Genomic DNA, 21,683 nt, shown 5'->3' with positions numbered 1-21,683 from the left:
GATCATGGCATCCGGTCCCATCACTTCATGGCAAATAGATGGGCAAACAGTGAAAACAGTGGATGACTTTATTTTTCTGGGCTCCAAAATCACTGCAGATGGTGACTGCAGCAACGAAATTAAAAGACGCTTACTCCTTGGAAGGAAAGTTATGACCAACCCGCTGCTGCTGCTGCTAAGTCGCTTCAGTCGTGTCCGACTCTGTGCGACCCCATGGACGGCAGCTCACCAGGCTCCGCCGTCCCTAGGATTCTCCAGGCAAGAATACTGGAGTCGGTTGCCATTTCCTTCTCCAGTGCATGAAAGGGAAAAGTGAAAGTGAAGTCGCTCAGTCGTGTCCAACTCTTAGCGACCCCATGGACTGTAGCCTACCAGGCTCCTCCATCCATGGGATTTTCCAGGCAAGAGTACTGGAGTGGGGTGCCATTGCCTTCTCCGGTATGACCAACCTAGACAGCATATTAAAAAGCAGAAACATTACTTTGCCAACAAAGGCCTGTCTAGTCAAGGCTATGGTTTTTCCAGTGGTCATGTATGGATGTGAGTGTTGGACTAGAAAGAAAACCGAGTGCCGAAGAATTGATGCTTTTGAACTGTGGTGTTGGAGAAGACTCTTGAGAGTCCCTTGGATTGCAAGGAGATCCAACCAGTCCATCCTAAAGGAGATCAGTCCTGGGTGTTCACTGGAAGGACTGATGTTGAAGCTGAAACTCCAATACTTTGGCCACCTGATGCAAAGAGCTGACTCATTGGAAAAGACCCTGATGCTGGGCAAGATTTGAGGGCAGGAGGAGAAGGGGACAACGGAGGATGAGATGGTTGGATGGCATCACCGACTCAATGGATATGAGTTTGGGTAAACTCTGGGAGTTAGTGATGGACAGGGAGGCCTGGCGTGCTGCAGTCCATGGGGTCGCAGAGTCAGACACGACTGAGCGACTGAACTGAACTGAACTGAGAATGGTCAGAGGGGTGGATTTTAATAGCACAGATGTGAGGATAGGTCAAGGGCAGCCTGGGCTAAGAGCAGGCCACGAAGCTGGTTTCTGAGCCCTTCCACCACCTCATTAGTGCCCTTTCTCTCTTCTTGAGCACCTCTCTTCCTTGGTCTTCCCTTCACCCCCAACCCTGCTGCATCTCTCACTCCTGTGGGTTATCCTTAGCTGACTGCTCATGGATGAGGCTCTCCTGCTGTGGGGTCGGGGTAAGGAAACTGAGTACCATGACAGGGCACCTCGATTGGGCATGCATCGTAAGATTGGGCTGCAGAGCTGTTGGCTGATGCTATAGAGAATATGAGGGATATCAAGATGAACGGCAGACAGTCAGTGCCTGATAAATGTCTGGATGCTTAATGCAGCCGAGAGTAGGGCTAAGATTGGAGTTAAGGACTAAGGCTCCCTAGAGCTTACCGAACTTATTAGCACGGCAGTCAAAGTCTTCTCAATGGGGCCCCCACCCACTGTTCTACAGGGCTGACTCCCCCAGTAAACACAGCAGGCACAGTGCCCGAGGCCCGTAATACTTCTTAGGCCCACAAACGTGTCTCAGTCTCTACAATCACCCTGGACTATATTCATCTTAATACCAATGCAGTTGTAAGAAATATAATTTAATATTTTTTAATGATGGTTCAAGTACCTAGGGCTCATGAAAGCCAAAGTGTGGTCCTGACCTGGCTTCTACTATCCACTGCGCCCTTACCCTGAGGTCTTCCTGGTTCCCATGTCCACTTGTACTGCTGTTCCTCTGCGACTTTTCTGACACGTGAGATCTTTCCTTACTGAGCTTTCCTACCTGAGGATTCATCCTTTGAGGTCTAAGGTCAAATGTCACCCTATGTGAGGCTTCCCTGATTTCCCTAAATGAAAGGAACTGTTCTAACTCACCTAGTCCAGCTCTGAAAATCTCTAGTTTTGGTATGACTTGTTTACAGCTTTTTTCCTAGCTCGAGCGGGAGTTCCTCAGGGGCAAGAGCCTCATATCTCCTCATGTCTGCCCGTGCAGTTGTGTAGGCTAGATTGAAAGCTAGAGGCTATCTACAGACAAGAGATAGTGGCTGTGAGAGAACTTTTCAGATGTGTGTGATTCTTCACAACTTGAAGCAGCGGATCCTCCAAACAGATCAGCTAAGGGACAAGCCAGGAGAAGAGGAACCCAATGCCAGCCTCCTTTACCCATGCCATAAAACCTTTATTTCCACTGGGATCTATGTGCCATTCTTTTCTCTTGCTGGGAAAGAACTTTTCCCTTTCCCCACTGCTGGGCACTCTTCTTTCTCTTTGGCTGGGCTACCCCGTGGGACCTAGACTTCCTGAGTGGGAAGGAGAGGCAGCTGTGGTCCCATGGTGGTCCCTCATGTGGTGATGCCCAAGATGACAACCCGCTACTCAAAGTAGGAATCCCTCTTGGAAGCAATGAGTCCTCCTTCGGGCAGCTGGGGTTCTCTACTTCAAGCAAAGCAGCCATGTGTGGTGGGGTCCAACTTGCTTGGAGAAGAGCTGACATGCACAGCAGGTCTGCTCCACGTGGGGAGTTCATGTGAGAACAGCAGACCAGGCCAGTCACACAGTCATGCTCCAGGCCACCCGTGAGTCCTGCTTCCTCAGACTTCCCAGGGATCTTGTTAGCCTTATCTGGGTCCTAGCCTCTGGGCTGCCAATACCTCCTTGTGTGGCCTAGGGCAAGTAACTTCTCTTATCTGGCTTTGGTTTCATAATATGAAAATGATAGGGTTGGATTAAAACAAAGATTTTCAAATTGTGCTTGCAGACCTTTGGAAAATCAGGGCCTGGTGGGCACTGCCCTCATCCCGCCTTCATTTTCATCCATGGCTAATTTGCTCTGGAACTACATTATACAAGGAGTATTGAAAAAAGGCTCTGGGACGTAAACCTGAGAAATCACTAGCTGGCTCCACAAGGTTTCCTTCAAAATGAACATCACAGGATTCCCAAATGTGGTCTCCCTCATGGTTACCTGGCTCCACTGTTCTAGGCTTTATGGAGACCAGTCAGCCAGAAAGGATCAGACTGGAGTGAAAAGAGAGTGGAGAGTTAATGGCTAGTTGCCTAGTGTTCTCGTGGTGTGGTGGGAGGAGCCTGGGTTCAAGGTTCAAATTTGAGCCTCAGTTTCAGCTCCAGCCACGCACCAGCTGCGGAATAGAGACCAGCTCCTTTACTTCTCTCTGCCTCAGTTTTCTTGTCTATACAATGGGCACAATGATTCTTGTCTTTCTCACAGGACTATTGTGTACCTGTCAAGCACTGTCAAGGTGCTTCAGGTAATAACAGCAAGGGGACACTTAGACCTCCCATTCCTCTGATAGATTCTGTGGTTCACTGGAAGCTGCAGGTGTCCAGGGATCCAGGACGTGGCTGCAGAGGCACTTTCCTTGAATTCGTCATTGCTGCCCCGGGTCCTTTCCCAGCTGCCTCCTCTGCTTTGGAGGTCTGTTTCTAGAACAGAAGGAAAGCTCTAGTCCCCGTCTTATGTGTTCTAATGGTCTTGTCCACCAAAGTGGAGGAAAGAAAACAGGCCCAATGTTGTTGCAAGGAGTAGGAAGGCTCTGCCTTGACTTCCATTGGGTTTGAAATCCATCTTTAAGGCTGACAGGGAAGCTGCTGGTCAGGTTCTTAAACATCAGGTTTCCCCCAAATTCTGTTTCCTGAGAGGCTTGTGGGAACTCCCACGAGGGTGATCCGGGGCCTAAATGAAGAGCCAGTGCTGGTGGGGATCACTGGGGTTGCAGGTGGCCATGACTGGCTTTTTGTCTTTGGATGTCAGGCAGGTACCAGATCCTGAGTTCCTGATGAGTTGATCCTAAAAGACGACACAGCAAAACAAAGGGTCAACTTAGGCCTCAGACTTCTGACAGTACTACTAAGGGGAATGAGATGAGGACAACAAACAAAACGGAAGGAAAATCCAGCAAGGCACGGGGGGATACTTCCACATTCCTTTCCTTGGATGCCAGATACTCTGATGGGATGCATTCCTGAGTTTCCACAGGAATTGGCATTCCTGTGCTGGGTGCCAATTCCCCACCTCCAGCTTTAGCATGAATAACTGCAACACGGGAAGGCACGATCAGCGGCTAACTAAAAAATGCTTTCAGGATGAAATGAAAATGAAAACTGCCTCCAGATGGCCAGTCTCAAAGACCTGGGCCACTGCAGTCTACCCGCACTTTCTGCCTTTGAGCATATTCAGACTACTCCCTTCCCTGTAGCCCCAAGGTTAGGCTCCTCTTTTCCTAAGCCCAGGGATTGGGGTGGAGTGGGTGTGGAGGCTCACTGGAGGCTGCTAGTTTGAGCCCGATCCTGTAGAAGTTACATCATTCATCCCAAGGCACGGCGGTGTAATGGAAAGAACCTGTGCTTTTGAGTCAGACTTATCTAGGTCCGAACCCCAGGTCTACCATTCACTAGCGAAGGATCTTGGGCCCAACACAAACTTGCTGAGCTGCTGCTGGCCCATCTCTAGTCATGGGGACACCACCTACTTGGGAAGAGCCTCTGGAAGATTAACCAAACCAAAGTACGTGAGTGTACAGCCTTGTGCTTGGCACACAGAGGCCAGGCGGGAACCACGAGTGACTCTTCAACTTCATCTACTGGGGTTCAGCCTAAAAATATTTGAACTATGACAGAGCTGGCCCTAGACCATAACCCTACCGCCATCTTTATATCAACCAGAATCAGCCATCACCAAATATTACTTAAGTCCCGTGAACCCTGCCTGTGACCAAGCTCACATTCTCCATACTTTCTACATTGTCTGGATCCATCCCATAGTATCTCAGGAAGAAGATGCAGAAGGAAGGGAGGGGGCAGTTGTGGCCTCAGGTTCTTGATTCTGAGCTTTCGGGACAGCTAACTCACCTGGGTGAATTCCCATTCCTCATCCTCGGGCACTTGGCTATTCTTGCCAGTGAAGTGGCAGCTCCTAAGGCCCAGGGTGCTGGCACTGGCATGTAGACACAGCTGCTTTGCAATGTTGTGGCGAAGGTCTCTCTGGGTTGTGTACTCAAAGTACTAGAACGCAAGACAAGAGAAGGTTCTGAGGGACAGGTGGAGAGTTTGCCCGCCACCTCCCAATGCCAACAGCCCAGAGATACCAATCACAGATGGCCTTTTGGGGAGGAAGTGAGTGGGTGCCAAGATTTCAGTAATTCATGTGCCACCGTATCTGGGTTATACTGGAATAATAGATAATAGTTACTAAATATTTTTTCTTTAGGTAAAAATTTAACTTAGGGAATTCCCTGGAAGTCCAGGGAACTTCTACTGCAGAGGGTATGGGTTTGATCCCTGGTCAGAGAACTAAGATCTTGCAAGCCGCAAGGGTCAACCGAAAAAAAAAAAAGTAAAAAAAATTCCTTCGCCTCATTTAAAGCGTTATCTGTGAAATCATGTGTTTGATATGCTGGTTCTTTTTTTGTTAATAGGTTACTATAGAAAAAATGTTCACCAGTATACCACCTAAAATCACTGTGCAGGCCAGTGGTACAGGAAATGGCTTCAGAATGACTTTGTCTTCACTCAAATACATTGGCATCCTATTCAGTGTCCCCTGCCACTTTTTCCTTCTTTCAGCTCTGCTTCAAGTGCCTCTTACGTATCAAACACTGGGCATTCAGGGTAGATTGAGGAACTGGGGCCAGGGAGGTTACTAGTTATTCCTCAGGAAAGAGCTGGACATTGTAGCACAGGGGGAAATGGGCCCTTACAGTGGATGCAGGTAACTGTGAGATGTCAGTAGGGAGTTGTTTTGGGGTCACTGATGGGTGGTAGGATCAGAGTGGTAGCTTCTGGGCAGGGGAGGCATTGAAGATAGTTGAATGTAAGGGCTTCCCTGGTGGTCCAGTGATTAAGAATACACTCTGCAATGCAGGGGACACCGGTTTGATCTTTGATCCGGAAAGATCCCACATGCCTTGGGACACTAAGCCCCTGTGCCACAACTACTGAGCCTGCGTTCTAGAGCCCATGAGTCACAATTATTGAGCCCATGTGTCTCAACTACTGAAGCTTGAGCACCCTAGAGCCTGTGCTCTGCAGTAAGAGAAGCCACTGAAATGAAAAGCCCAAGCACTGTAACTAGAGAAAGACTGTGTGCAGCAATGAAGACCCAGAACAGCCAAAAATAAATAAATTTCAAAAGCCAAGTCACAAGTTTGTCACTTAAAAAAAATACAATAAAAGGGCCTCCTGGAACTAGCAAAAAAAAAAAAAAAATGTTGAGTGTAGGTCAGGGAAAGAAATCAAAAAATTTTCACGGTCAGCCTAAAACATCACTCAGCAGCTCACATCCTCCAGCAAGCTTCCTGTGATGAACAGTCCTCCCTTCTCAGCCCCTCTCTTCCAGCCATCACTGCTGCCCACTCCTCTCTGGATGCCCTTGATCCACACTTAGGACCTTATCTGTCTGTATCATGCGTTTCCCCTCAGATTGAGGGCTTCCTGAGGGCAGGACTGGTATCTCCTCCTCTTTCTGGACCTTTCCTGCCCTAGTCCTCAGGAAAGGACTGTTCTGTGTGGAGAAAGGGGATGTGTGCAGAGAGGAGATGCCCTGGGAGACAGGCCAGTCAGGGGCTGGGCTGCGTACCTGGTTGCCACCGAGGCCGTGGCAGGTGTACAGGATGAGGGGCTTTCCCCCGTTGTTGTTCTCTCCCACGTCCAGGCAGTGATCCACACCGAGGTTCTTGAGCTGCAGGATGGTGAGCAGAGAGGGAACCCAGGGGAACACAGTGAGGCGTTTTTTTGGTTTGTGGTGTGGGGTCCATCTGGAATAAATCTGCATGGCTGCACTCCCCCTCTATGACCTTCCTCCCCCACTCATTAACCCAGATGCCTGGAGTGAATAGCAAATGAGGTGCAGAACCCAGGGGCTGGGCAAGGGCAGGGTGGGCAACCAGTCAGGTCTCTGGGAGAAGCCCTCAGCCTGTGGGAATGTCCTTCTGAGCAGTGGTTCTCAAAGTGTGATCCCCCGACCCTCAGCATCACCTGAGGGGTGGTTAGAAATGCAAATTGTCAGGCCCCATCCCAGTCCTCCTGAATCAACACACAGTGTCTTAACAAGCCTTTCTGGTGACTGATGCAAGTGAGTGTTTGAGAACCACTGCTTACAGGTTGTTTCCTCCTTATGAGGTTTTTAGCTAACTCTAGAAGCCCGGTGGCCTCCAGGTCCCCCTCCCGGATAAACGACTGTGGAGAGTAAAAAGCGATTGTTTCTCATCCAGCTATGGGCTCAGTGGTCCTGAAACTTCTCCCGGGGCTTCTGGGATGATGGGTAGGCATATTTGCTCTCAAGACTCACAGCTCCAAAGAAGGTGGGCTTCAGGTCAGGGACAAACATCTCTGGGTAAATGTTGTCCAGGAACCAGGAAAAGTTGCGACAGTTTAGTTGTTCCCTCAGCTGCAGTCGTTCCGAAATGTCACCAAAGGATTTCTGTCAATTAAGCCAGCCCCCGAAGGGTCAGTTTCATCAGCCTTGACCTTCCTGTCTGGGCAGATGGAGCCTAGGGTTTCTGGCAACACTTTCTCCCAGAATGGGTCTCATGCTCATTCCCAATCAGTTGGGGTCCCTGGCTCGGCTCCACATCTAATCCCAAACCCCTTGCCTTGGCTTTGGGATCCCCACCCCTAGCACTCCCCATCTCCTGTGAACTCTCAGTTTTCCTCCAGTCTTCAATTCCTGGTTTCTCAGAGCAAAGCCATTCTTCCTGTAAGAGGTCTTCCTCCAAATCTCATCTCCCTCCCCTTCTAAAAGATGCTGGGGCTCGCCAGGCAGGGACAACAAAGCCTGCCCTTCCTCATTCTCTAGAGGAGCCTGGGCTCTAGCTCCCAAGGTCTGAGGGGTAAAGGCACTGGGTGGCAGAGCTGAGTGGGCCTCCATCATCATGAACCCCTGGATCAGAGTCTGTGGTTAAGCCCTTCCCTTCATCCGAACATCTCCTGAGCATCCTCCCCTCTCACCTCTCGGGCTATCTGTGCTGCCTGCAGATTTCTCCTGTAGAAAATCTCCTTGTAGCCATCCATCCAGACCTCAGCCAGGCGCACTTGGTTGCGAGCAATGACATTGATGCCCTTGGGGAAGGTGTGGGGGCTCTTGGTACGGAACACGTGGCCGACCACAGAGCAGGGGATAATCTCTAGCTGGCCGCCACACTGCCACACCTGCCGTAAGAGGAGACGGGATGGGGTTTTCAGCGGGTGGGTGGGACAACCTACCCCAAGCAACTCAGTTCCACTCCCAGGATGCCAGACCCCAGGTCCACGCAATCAGGGAAATGCCACTCTCTCCCCCTGGAAAAAAGACACTGACTGGGCTTCTTCACAGGCCGTAACTACACAATCCCTGGCTCTCTGATGTGGTTCACTTTTGATTTAAGCAAGTGGAAATTTGCAGGGTCCTGAGGGTTACCAGGGCCCATTTTGAAGAAGAGACAGACGGCCAAGTTTACATCCATCTACCTACTCTGAGCTCTGGCACCACCTGGCTTTTTGACCAGGAAAGGTGATTTTATCAGCTTACTCAAGTGTTACTGGAAACTCAGGAACTCAAGTTCCTTCAAATGGAGACGGACTTGTGACCCAATCAAAGCATCAATTCACTAACTAAAAGCCACCATCAAGTGGTTTATGGCAATCACCTGACCTTTAGCATAGTAGCTTCCTTACAGAAAGACTGAACAGAGGTCAGAGGCTCATGGACAAGCCCAGAATCAGAACCCTGGGAATTATGGTGCTGAGTTGGTGACCATTCTCTGTCAGAGGGCTGGTTTAGGACATCCCTTCCACTTGCATCTTCTCTTTCTTAGGTTTTCGATTGGGAGGTATGTTGTTATTCATTTTAATACAGCAGCAACAGAAATGCATAATCATAGCCATAGTAACAGCAATGATGTCAATGAAGTGCTTATACGTGCTAGGCATTGTGATAAGTGACTTCACTGTTGTTAGTCGTTCAGTCGTGTCTGATTCTCTGCAACCCTATGGACTGCAGCACACTCAGCTTCCCTGTCCTTCACTATCTCCCAGAGTTTGCTCAAACTCATGTCCATTGAGTTGATGATGCCATCCAAGTGACTTCATAAGTAAGCTCATTTCCTTGTGAATTACTTTCCCCTGGATGGAGATTTGTGTTGATTTCATGGCAAGGAAGCCTTTCTTGCTAACCTAATCCTGATTTGCTTTATTCCTGGAATCCCTCAGAATTCTGGGGTCCACCAGAATTTGGGCCATCATCTTCTCTTACAGTTATGAAGTGTAACTTCATAGGGGAAGTGTAAATCCAAAGGCTACCAAGACATGTGTCCTCTGACCTGGAAAGTGGAGCCTGGTTTTTCCAGAAAAAGGATAGTGACTGCCTACTGACCTGTCTCACCTTCACCCTACTTCTGTTCCCACAGACATCATGAAAGATGTCACCGGTCCCCAGATGTCCGGTCCCTGTTACCCCACTATCCCTTCCCTCTGAGGGGTTCTGACCAGTCATCTGTTCCCATATGTCCAATCTGAGTTCCATGGCCCTACTGCCATGGACAGGGAGGAGGGCGCAGAGGAAAGGTGGAGCCATGACGGGAAAGAGCCACCCTTCTAAGTTCAGCTCCAGATATGCCAACCCTGCTGCTGCCTAAGAGACAGGGTCTCAGGTCATCCGTACCCCAGGACGTTGTGGTTCCCCCACGAAGCCCTCTTCGCTCTCACCCGGAAGGACATTTCCACGTTCTCCCCTCCCCAGATCTCCATCTGATTATCATAGGTACCGATGTGCTCAAAGTAGGACTTGGAGATGGAGAAGAGGCCACCAGCAAATGTTGGGGATCTGGAGAGACAAAGGGAAAAGCATGTGCATCTTCTGGGGGAAGGGGGGCTGGAGCCCAGAGTGGAAAGGAGCGGACTCACCGCGGATGCTTCTAACACTCCCTCCCTCCTCCTTTCTTCTTGTCTAGGATGTGCAGCCACTAACTCATTCACTTAGCAAATGTTTATTGACCATTTATTCTTTGCCTTCTAGGATTAGGTCCAAGAGAGATGTAAAGATCATGAGTGTCTTCTAAACGGTACTCATGGACTTCCCTGGTATATATCCCCAACCTCTGCTTCCCCCCACCCCTGGTATATGTTTGGTTGACCCTTCAGGGTAGGAAGTGAGGTGAAATTAAACTCAATTTGGACTAAAGGGAGCATTTGGAGATTACAAAAATATTCTGGCTTTCAGACAAAGGCAGGGAGGCACGGGCCCACATTTAGATAAACTGACAAAACATCAAGAACTTAGATACCATGTTGCTCACAACAGGGGCTGAGCTAAGGGTTGAAGGCAGGGGTGGGAGCTGGGGAGACAGGAGTGCACACATATCACTCACTGTTGGTCTCTGTGCCAGGCCAGGCTGGCTCAGATGGGGCTTTGCTGCCCTCACTGGGCGGCTCCATGTGGCACAGCTAAGCAGAAACCTTCTCTGTAAGCCCAGGACCAGTCAAGGTGTTTCAGACACAGCAGGGCCTCAATCAGTATTCACTGGCTGACTGGTCAAGGCAACTACACAGGAGCCTGAAGCTGGTGTTACCCTACCGCTATTCTCATTGCCCTGAGGTTGGCTCATGTAGCCACCTTCTGGAAGGAATTTCAGTTGGGAAACCCTCAAGCTCAGGCAGGCTCTTTGTCCCTGGCTTTGGCTTCTCCTAGGGGTTCTAACGGAGAAGGCAATGGCAACCCACTCCAGTACTCTTGCCTTGAAAATCCCATGGATGGAGGAGCCTGGTAGGCTGGAGTCCATGGGGTCATGAAGAGTTGGACACGACTGAGCGACTTCGCTTTCATGCATTGGAGAAGGAAATGGCAACACACTCCAGTGTTCTTGCCTGGAGAATCCCAGGGACAGGGGAGCCTGGTGGGCTGCCGTCTATGGGGTCACAGAGAGTCAGACATGACTGAAGCCACTTAGCAGCAGCAGCAGCAGCAGCAGCAGCAGCAGCAGGGGTTCTGAGCCAGCCCAAGTAAGGCCAAGGAAGGCTCAGAGAGTCCTGGGACCCTAGATGAGCATTTTGGAACTAAGCAGCTACTTCTTGAGGGTCTCCTGGATCTAAGCCTGTCTCTTGGCTTTTTTCTTTTTAATATTTATTTACTTATTTTGGCTGCACCAGATCTTAGTTGCAGCACACAGGATCTTAGTGCGGCATATGGGAGCTAGTTCCCTGACCAGGGATCAAACTCAGGTCCCCTGCGTTGGGAGCTCAGAATCTTAACCATTGGACCACCAGGGAAGTCCCTGTCTCTTGGCTTTGGGAGGTCCCTCTGACTAAGAAGTCACTGACAAATTATCTCTGAGGATAAACTACACAGGGAATGTCACTACAGACCCACAACCAATAGGCAACCTCTGGAAACTCTTTGTATTTCCTGGCCTGCTTCCTGGGGTCCCTGGGGTCCTCAGCTCTCCTCTTAGTCTCCTGTTAACTTTGGGAATGGAAGAAGGGAGGGTGCTGCCTGCAGGTCTCCTGGCGGGTACCAGGCAAAGTGCCTGAGGCAAGCAAGCACACCACCAGGGCATTCGGACCAGGGAGCAAACTCATTCCTCAAACACTGGAGCTTTGTCCTCCAGCTGTATGGTCCTTGGACATCGGAGCAGGGGACGTCAGTGATGGGTGGGGGCAAGGTGCCCCATTCCTGACTGTGTCACACTGTGTGCCTGGCCCCCTAGCTTGGGGGGAGGTGCTTTATTGTTGTACAATCCAAACAAAAGACATCTATGAATCAAGCAGAGAGTCAATAGGGAGTTCCAACTTCTTCTCTCTCTCTCCTGTCTTCTTTCCTTTCTGCCCCTGCTGCTGCTGCTTCTCTTCCTTCCAAAGGAGACAGAGCAGCAGGCTGTTCCAGATCCATGGGATTCTTTCCTGCAGCCTCTCTACTGAGGCTCTGGGCAGTATTTTTAGGATCTAGGGACGTGGAAGGGGAGAAAACCTTCCCTCCCAACTCTGCTCACTATATCCCCAATCTCTGCTTCCCCCCACCCCTGGTATATGTTTGGCTGACCCTTCAGTTTCCTGACCAGTATAGAAAAACAGTGGCAGAGATAATCCAGAAGCAATGGATACTCTAAAAGTCACTCCTCAACTCAGTCTGGTTGAGACGTCTGTGGTCTCTAACAGCACCCACAGGCAGTCTGAGAGGGAGGAGCAGGGTGGGTGTGTTGGGAGAAGGCAAAGCCAGCTGGGCATCAAACAATGGATAAACTTTAAGCACCTGCCTTCTAGCTCAGGGGTTGGCAGACTGTGGCCTGTGGGTCAAAGCTGGCCTGACTTTCTAAGGTTCTGGCATAGAATAGTTTTTACATTTTGAAAAGATTCTTTTTTGTAGCTGCATGTATGTATGTGTGTGGGTGCTCAGCTGTGTCCAACTCTTTGCAACCCCCACGGACTGCAGCCCACCAGGCTCCCCTCTCCATGGGGTTTTCCAGGCAAGAATACTGGAGTAGGTTGCCATTTCCTACTCCAGGGGATCGAACCTGCATTTCTTGCATCTCCTGCACTGGCAGGCAGATTCTTTACCACTGCGCCACCTGGGAAGCCCTAGCTGGCAAAACCTAAAATATCTGCTATCTGGCCCTTTCCTGAAAAAGTTCAAGACAACTGCAACACAAGACGTTCTCAGTCTTTTCAAAGATGGCTACTTGGCTGCACACATCACCCCCTCTTATTATAATGGCTGTTTTACAATGGTCTCTACCCACTATCTCTCTGCAAGCAGCAGTCATGTCCTTTCTACCTGCAGGGAAGAATTAATGAGACAAAGTACAGAAAGCCCTGAACCCAGGGCCTGGCACAAGGAAGATGGAGAGTGAGACCCAACTGTTGTGGTACTAGGCAGGACAGCACCTTGGTGGGGGGACAGGCTTGTGGCCAAACTGGTGGGATGGGCATTCTTGCTCCCCCAGTTTCCAGGGTGGTATAGTCTGGGGCCAACTGTTAACCACCAGGAACCTCAGTGTTCTCATCTGCAAAACAGGCTAATCATAATACCTACCTCAAGGGGATGATGATTAAATATGCTAAGGACTTCACACAACACCTAATAAATGCTGAACTGAGATGGCCCAGGTCCCTGTGACTGCAGAGGCCAGGCTGAGGGCCCACCAGGCTATGGTACTTACTTGATGGGGTAGGTCTCATCCTTGCGCCTCTGCTTCTCTTGTGCAGGTAGAAACTCCCAGCCGAAGGTTAGGCTCCAGTCAAAGTTGCCCCGACTCTGGACTCGGCCCCTCTGGACGGGCTTGGAGAACTCAAAAGTGTTCAGGTCAATGGTGACGATGTTTGGGCTCACCACCACCGTCTCGTCCTCAGCGATGCGAGCCAGGAGGGGCTCTAGCCAGCCATGGAAGCACTCACCTGCAGGCCGGGGCCAGGAGACAGCAGTCAGGGTCCTGTCCCCTGGCCAGCCTGCACCCCCGGCCAGTGGGGAGCCCCAGGAAGACAAGTGCCTGCTCCCCAGTTGTAGGCAGGAAAACACGTGCAAGCTCCACAGCCACAGACCGGACAGAGATCTCCCAGGACCCGCCTACACCTGCCCCTCCTCCCAGAGAGGTGGAAATGGCTTTCGAGGGGACAATAGAGGTATCAGGGGAGTAACATGGAGGCTCCAAAGGCACAGGGAGGCCGTAGAGGACTGTCTTCAGGGTCTGCAGGCTAGCCACTCAGGCGACTATCCCCACCCGAGTGTGGGTCTCATGCGGGGGTGCCCCTCTCCCCAGGGTCTCTGCACCTCATGCTTCAGCTCTAGCTGCAGAATAATCACCCCTTGGGGATTTCTGATGAACCACAGAGATGATTTGGCCCCTGGAGTGATGATTTTGTTGGTGTATATGGCTGGCATCCTTATCCCACTTGATAAAGGAGAAGACTGAGGCTCAGTGAGTGGCAGGGTCAGAACACAAATCCAGGTCTTCTGACTCCAAGTCTACAGGTTCTCAGAATATGTGTCAGTGCTTTCAGGGAACACTTTTTTCACCCTGACAACAGCAAGGGAAGTGTGTTGTTTGGGGGCAAAAAGCAGGCCTTCCTGGCTCCATATGGAAAGGGCCACACTGAACAGTGCCCAGAGGTACCGGAGCCTGTCCGAGGGGCTGAGCTCAGAATGAGGTACAAATCGGGGGAGCGGGGAGAGGAGTAGGAGTGTCTGGGCTCTAGAACATATTCCCAGCAACTGTGGGGTCACCATAGTTTTAGGTTTTAGTTTTAGTGGTTTTAGGGCTGTGTGTGCCTCCTGATAACCATCCTAGGGAATGGGGTGAGAAAAGGGTAGAAGAATCTGGGGGAGTCCCAAGGCTGCTTCGCTCCTGGGAAAGCAGAGCAGGCAGGGGCCTGGGTGAGGCGGGAGTTCCAGCTTTTCCTTCTGCCAGGGAGGGAAGGGGGGCAGAGCTGGGCCAGCCCCCTTTACTCACAGTGGGCATCCAGGAAGGTGAGCACCTCCGCCTGGGCCACGCTGGCTCCCAGCAGCCGGGCGGTGATCAGTCCCTTCCGCTCCTGCTGCCGGATCACCCGCACCAGCTGCAGCTGTTTCACATACCGCTCCAGGGGCTCCTTCAAGTACTCTGGAAGGCACAGGGTCATTGCCACCCGCTCAGCACTCTGTCACAAACCTAATTCTCCATTGCACTTCCCAGGTGGCATGAGTGGTAAAGAACTCGCCTGCCAATGCAGGAGATGTAAGAAACGTGGGTTCGATCCCTGGGTCGGGAAGATCCCCTGGCGGAGAGCATGGCAACCCACTCCAGTATGCTTGCCTGGAGAATCCCATGGACAGAGGAGCCTGGCGGGCTACAGTCCATGGGGTCGCAGAGAACCGGACACAACAGAAACGACTTGGTGGTGGTTTAGTCGCTAAGTCATGTCCAACTCTTGTAACACCATGGACTGTAGCCTGCCAGGCTCCTCTGTCCATGGGATTCTCCAGGCAAGAATACTGGAATGGGTTGCCATTTCCTTCTCCAGGGGATCTTCCCGACCCAGGAACTGAACTAACTACTAACTGAGCTACAAGGGAAGCACACAAAATCTTCTGTGGGCACCAAGTCCGGGCACTCTCAGGCCTCCAGCAGGCCTGCATTGTAACCCTCTCTCACACCTACTGTGCTGAGCAACTTCACCGAAGCCCAAGGTGGGGGTGGGGGGGTGGAGGAGGTCCCCACAGCCCATGGCCACCTTGCCAGGACACTCCACTGGCTCCACAGTGCCCACCTTGTGTCTGTGTACCGGGGCGACTTCTCTGATGTCGGAGACAGGACCTCAGAGCTGTGTTTCTTTGGTTTCAAATCAAGTATAAACTTCTGTTGACGGCTCTTGGATGCCTCTTTTGGCCTCAGCTCCCTCTCAGCTCCTGATTTTCAGAGCTGTGTCTCAGGCCTCCCCTCCTTTCCACACCCAGGGTTTGACAGTCATTTCTCTGTGTCTGAGTCCCTGTCTCCCAGGCTCTTCAGAACAAGTCTGACACACAAGTGCTCATTTCTGGCTTCTGGGGCAGCAGCAAGAAGTCTTACTCTAATCCTCTTTATTACCTCCTCTGCATGTGGAATTCTTTAGGAAGATGAAATGATGCAGAACAGCTTTTCAATTAAATTTAAAAACCAGGTACCCAGTGCCTGCATAGCCAGGCATATCAGTGAGCCTGTCTGCCCAAGGAGGGGGTGACTGCAGGGTAGGTGATGAAGGAACCACCAGAGGTGATGCAGGGCTGGGGGAGACTGCAGGAGGGGCCAACGCCCGAATTGGAGAGAGGGTGTGGAAAGCTCTTTGAAGGGTGGGGTATCTGATGAGATCTCCAGTTCATTCTGAGAGGGGGCTCACTTCAGGACCCTTGTTAATAAGTTGGAAACCCTCTGAGCATTAAAAATAGCCCTAGGGAGTTCTCTGGTGGTCCAGTGGCTAAGATTCTGCACTCCCAATGCAGGGAGCCCAGGTTCAATTCCTGGTCAGGGAACTAGACCCCACATGCCGCAAGAAGATCGATCTTGTGTGCCACAACTAAGACCCCGTGCAGCCAAATAAACAAATAATAAAAAATAAAATAAAATACACTTACTCAAGATTTAAAATATATACATGGTTTTAAAAAATAACCCTATTCTGAAGCAATCCATCTTGGAACATAGTCCAAATCGTAGTGATGATTCACTAACTGCTGTTTCGGTTTATCTGTGCCGCTGCTCTGTTCCCCACTGTGCAGAATGGATGGTCTGTGGTTTCAGAAGCGGTGGTGTGGGGCAGGAGTGAAGGCTGACTGTGTCCTTTCTGTCTCGAGGGGTGTGGGGTCAGCCCAGTGCTTAGGCCTCGCTCCCACTGTCGCATCATACAAACTGGGGGCTGTTTTTGTGCAGGTGCAATTGATCTCTCCCTCTCTATTTCTTATTTTTTGCCGTGCCACGTGGCATGTGGGATCTTGGTTCTCTGACCAGGGACTGAACCAGGGTCCTTGGCAGTGGAAGCATGAAGTCTTAACCACTGGACCACTTGGGAAGTCCCGATCTCTACTTTGAAACACACACACACACACACACACACACACACACACACACACACACACACACACACACACACACACACACACACACACACACACACACACACACACACACACACACACACACACACACACACACACACACACACACACACACACACACACACACACACACACACACACACACACACACACACACACACACACACACATTGTGTCCAAATACTTGAGCACCTACTACATGCCAGTCATGGAACTAGGTGCTTCCATGCTGACTTTCTTATTTAATCTTCTCTGTGAAGATTAAAGAGCTTCCCACGGAGCTCAGTGGTAAAGAATTCACCTGCCAATGCAGGAGCCCCAGGTTTGACTCCTGGGTTGGGACGATCCCCTGGAGAAGGAAATGACAATTCACTCTAGTATTCTTGCCTGGAGAATCCTCGTGGACAGAGAAGCCTGCTGGGCGACAGTAAATGGGGTCACCAAGAGTCCGACATGACTGAGCGACTGAGCACCCACATGAAGATTAAAATGCTATGAAATTGAGAGTATTGTCCCTGGGGTTTATGAGTCAAAATTAGCCTCATTTGGCAGCTTCCGCCCAGCACTCACTTGGGTACACCTGTGAACACGTTGCCAGGTGCCAGCCACTGTCCCGGGCAGGGAGGGGCCAGGTCTGGGTCCTGCCTGCTCAGAGCTCCTAAGCTCATCCTCCAAGCACAGCCCCCAGCGTGGGCTCTAACAGGGAGGTGGGAGGAACTCTGCACGGGAGCCTTGCTTTCTCAGCGTGGCTGACGTTTCCCCTGAGAACACAACTGTGCTCACAGGAAGTTCATAGTGATGGAGAGAACCCAGAGACAGAACATCAGAGGAAGTGGGTTTTGTGGTAAGGGCCTGCCACGCACTGAGCCATGAATGTCAGGGGCGCCTGAATGCTACAGAGCCCTTCTCCCACTCCTTCTCTCCAATCCCGGTGGCTAGGCGGGACCTGGGAATTCTGAGCTTGAGCCTCAGGCCCTCTGAAAGGGGTAAGACAACACCCCTGAGTGATGCCCCTCCTTGGACCCACTGGACAGACACCCCAGAGCAGAGTGCAGCAGAGCTGAGCACGGAGACACAGACGGGCCCATCCATTCTCTCTTATGGTCCCCAGGTGAGAGCCTCCTCATTTAGGTTCATTCCTCACAATCAAAGTCTATAAGACTCCTGTGACCTCCCCTACACATGCCTTACTCAGTCCCATGTGCAGAATACCATTTACATGCAGATGCCCCTGGGCCTTTTTTCCTGGCCTTAAATCTTCACTTGGATGTCTAACAAGCCACAAAACTGGATTTCTCTGGCGGTCCAGTGGTTAAGACTCTGCGCTTCCACTGAAGGAGACACACGGGTTTGATCCCTGGTTGGGGAAGATCATGCATGCCTCGTGGCCAAATAAATTAAACAAAACAAAAACCCCCACAAACCTAACATGCCTGAAATGGAACCCCGATTTCTTCCCCACCTGCCCTCCCAGCCTCCCCTGTGTACCATTATCCCAACAGCTGCTCTAACCTAGGAACTGTGCTAAACTTTCCCCCTCTTCCCACTCTCCACAATCAGTCCATCAGCAAGTAAGGCCAGTTTTCCATCCCCATTGCACGTCAGCAACTGTCAGGATACATTTAACAGGAGGCTTCTTATGTGCTGTTTTTAGTCTTGCATGAATTTTATGTTCCTTAACAGCACCTGAATACAGGTGCCAGAGAGCTGGCAAGCCAGCTTTCGGGAATAATAGAAATTCATGTATCTCATTCGTATGGAAATTCCATATGGTGAACAGCAACCATTTACAACTCTTCCCTTCCTATATGTAAAGTAACTTTTACAATCCCCTCTATTGAGAATGATTCTAGCCTCTGGCTTTCTGGATGACTTGTTAGATTTTTGATCCCTGTCTCTGCTAAAAAGGGCTATCTTATAGGAGAGTATATATATGCCCACAATATGTTAAATAAACGCCTTTGTTCCATCAGAGCACTGGTCCCCAAGTCTTTCCTCATTTTCTCTCTCTCTCTCTCTCTCTCTCTCTCTCGCTCTCACTCTCTCTTTCCCTCTCTCCCTCTCTCCCTTTCAGGCTGCTTCCACGGAGCACAGGTGTCCACCGTGTCTACTTATTTGCCTGGGCTTTCAAGACCTCTTCAAGAGGGTGCCCTGAGCCTACGTAGACGGCGCTAGCTCTTTATCCTAGAGTTATATTGGCACACTGTGTAAATCAGGGAATATCGGCCTCTTTTCTTCCTTCTTTCACTTTCTTATCGGTCGACTCTGTACCCCCAAGTTCCGGTCCATTAAAGGTCCACAACAAGCCACGATGTCTTAACTTATCTCTTGACCTCTATTCTATACCCCTCCTCTTCCCAATCTACTCTTTTTTTTTGTTTTTTTCAACTTTGATTTTTTTTGTTCATCACGGATTTTTTTTTGCGTCAGTTTTTATTTTTATTTATTCTTTGGCCATGCTGAGAGGCATGTGGTATCTTAGTTTCCCAATCAGGGACTGAACCCATGCTCCCTGCAGTGGAAGCACGGAGTCTTAACCACTGGACCACCAGGGAAGTGGCCCTAGTCTCCTCCTGACACAGCACCTACAGTGAATTCTCTTAAACCCACAAATCAGATCATGTCACTATAATGGTTTAAAATTTCACTTAAAAAAAGTGAATCCAAGACTTCACTGGTGATTCAGTGGTAAAGAAACCACCTGCCATTGCAGGAGAAACAGGTTTGATCCCTGATCCTGGAAGATCCCACATGCCTTGAAGCAACTAAGCCCATGGGCCACAACTACTGATCCTGTGCTTTAGACCCTGGGAACTGCAGCTACTGAGTCCATGTGCTGCAGCTACTGAAGCCTGAGTGCCCTAGAGCCTGTGCTCTGCAGCAAGAAAAGCCATGGCAATGATAAGCCTGTGCACCACAACCAGAGTGTAGCCTCCTACTCTCCACAACCAGAGAAAAGCCTGTGCAGCAATGGAAACCCAGCACAGCCATAAAAATTAAAAAAAAAAAAAAATGAATCCAGAGACTTCCCTGGTGGTCCAGTAGTTAAGACTCCATCTCCCAGTGCAGGGGTCATGGGTTCAACCCCTGGTTGGGGAACTAAGGTCCCACATGCTTCACGATGCCACCAAAAATTAAAAAAAAAAATCTAAACAATATGAAGAAGAACAAGCTGGAATCAAGATTGCCAGGAGAAATATCAATAACCTCAGATATGCAGATGACATCACTCTTATATCAGAAAGTGAAGAAGAACTAAAGAGCTTCTTGATGAAAGTGAAAGAGGAGAGTGAAAGAGTTGGCTTAAAGCTCAACATTCAGAAAACTAAGATCATGGCATCCGGTCCCATCACTTCATGGCAAATAGATGGGGAAACAGTGGAAACAGTGGCTGATTTAATTTTTCTGGGCTCCAAAATCACTGCAGATGGTGATTGCAGCCATGAAATTAAAAGATGCTTACTCCTTGGAAGGAAAGTTATGACCAACCTAGACAGCATATTAAAAAGCAGAGACATTACTTTGTCAACAAAGGTCCCTCTAATCAAGGCTATGGATTTTCCAGTGGTCATGTATGGATGTGAGAGTTGGACTATTAAGAAAGCTGAGCATCGAAGAATTGATGTTTTTGAACTGTGGTGTTGGAGAAGACTCTCGAGAGTCCCTTGGACTGCAAGGAGATCCAACCAGTCCATCCTAAAGGAGATGAGTCCTGGGTGTTCATTGGAAGGACTGATGTTGAAGCTGAAACTCCAATACCTTGGCCACCTGATGCGAAGAGCTGACTTATTAGAAAAGACTCTGATGCTGGGAAAAATTGAGGGCAGGAGGAGAAGGGGACGACAGAGGATGAGATGGTTGGATGGCATCACTGACTCAATGGACATGGGTTTGGGTGGACTCCGGGAGTTGGTGATGGACAGGGAGGCCTGGTGTGCTGCGGTTCATGGGGTGGCAAAGAGTCAGACACAACTGAGCGACTGAACTGAAATAGTATGATTGCTCCTCAAAAAATTAAACAAAGAACTACCATATGATACAGCAACTCCATTTCTGGGTATTTAATAAAATAATAGAGATCAGGGACTCAAACAAATGTTTGTACACCGATGTGGATAGCAATATTTTGGCTATTATTCACAATAGCCAAAAATGTGGCAACAATCCAAATCTCCATGGGTGAATGAATGAATAAAAAATGTCAACTGTATTAACAATGATATGCGTGTGTGCTCCGTGTGTGCTCAGCCGCTTCAGTCGTGTCTGACTCTTTGAGACCCCATGGACTGTAGCCCACCAGGCTCCTCTGTCCATGGCATTCTCCAGGCGAGAATACTGGAATGGATTTGTCGTGCCCTTCTCCATCTTAAAAAGGAAGCAAATTCTGACACATCACAACATGGATGAACCTTGAAGATGTTATGCTTAGTGAAATAAGCCAGACGCAAAAGGTCACAAACTGCATGATTCCACTTATACAAGATATCAGTTCAGTTCAGTCACTCAGTCATGTCCGATTCTTTGCCACCCCATGAACTGCAGCATGCCAGGCCTCCCTGTCCATCACCAACTCCTAGAGTCCACCCAAACCCAAGTCCACTGAGTCGGTGATGCCATCCAACCATCTCATCCTCTGTCGTCCCCTTCTCCTCCTGCCCTCAATCTTTCCCAGCGTCGGGGTCTTTTCCAGTGAGTCAGCTCTTTGCATCAGGTGGCAAAAGTACTGGAGTTTCAGCTTCAACATCAGTCCTTCCAGTGAACACCCAGGATTGATCTCCTTTAGGATGGACTGGTTGGATCTCCTTGCAGTCCAAGGGACTCTCGAGATTCTTCTCCAACACCACAGTTCAAAAGCATCAATTCTTCGGCGCTCAGCTTTCTTCACCATCCAACTCTCACATCCATACATGACCACTGGAAAAACCATAGCCTTGAGTAGACAGACCTTTGTTGACAAAGTGACGTCTCTGCTTTTTGATATTCTGTCTAGGTTGGTCATAACTTTCCTTCCAAGGAGTAAACGTCTTTTAATTTCATGGCTGCAATCACCATCTGCATTATCGAGAGTAGTCAAATTCCTAGACTGAAAGTGGAATGGGGGTTGCCAACAGCTGGGGTGC

The 21,683-nt window shown here is 49.9% G+C and overlaps 1 protein-coding gene and 1 non-coding gene across 3 annotated transcripts in view; one reads left to right on the top strand and one right to left on the bottom strand.

Annotated features, from left to right (window-relative positions):
• Positions 1 to 2,172: 2,172 nt before the first annotated feature.
• Positions 2,173 to 21,683, bottom strand: part of GALNT6 (polypeptide N-acetylgalactosaminyltransferase 6) — a 39,421-nt gene continuing 19,910 nt past the window's right edge. For both annotated transcript variants that reach the window (XM_081592353.1, XM_081592352.1), the window contains 8 exons: positions 14,447 to 14,596; positions 13,160 to 13,394; positions 9,714 to 9,831; positions 7,980 to 8,180; positions 7,321 to 7,452; positions 6,610 to 6,711; positions 4,884 to 5,036; positions 2,173 to 3,822 (listed from right to left, as the gene is read on the bottom strand). In XM_081592353.1, the coding sequence (XP_081448479.1) occupies positions 3,709 to 3,822; positions 4,884 to 5,036; positions 6,610 to 6,711; positions 7,321 to 7,452; positions 7,980 to 8,180; positions 9,714 to 9,831; positions 13,160 to 13,394; positions 14,447 to 14,596 (1,205 nt within the window). In that variant the 3' untranslated portion in view covers positions 2,173 to 3,708. The remainder of the gene's footprint in view (positions 3,823 to 4,883; positions 5,037 to 6,609; positions 6,712 to 7,320; positions 7,453 to 7,979; positions 8,181 to 9,713; positions 9,832 to 13,159; positions 13,395 to 14,446; positions 14,597 to 21,683) is intronic.
• TRNAG-CCC (transfer RNA glycine (anticodon CCC)) lies at positions 15,909 to 15,981 on the top strand. Its single transcript has one exon. It is a non-coding gene; the product is annotated as a tRNA-Gly (tRNA).

The sequence above is a fragment of the Giraffa tippelskirchi genome, chromosome 4 (assembly GCF_054371585.1).
Source record: "Giraffa tippelskirchi isolate mGirTip1 chromosome 4, T2T-mGirTip1v1.2.pri, whole genome shotgun sequence".
Lineage (NCBI taxonomy): Eukaryota > Metazoa > Chordata > Mammalia > Artiodactyla > Giraffidae > Giraffa > Giraffa tippelskirchi.
This window is presented reverse-complemented; position numbering and strand designations above follow the sequence as displayed.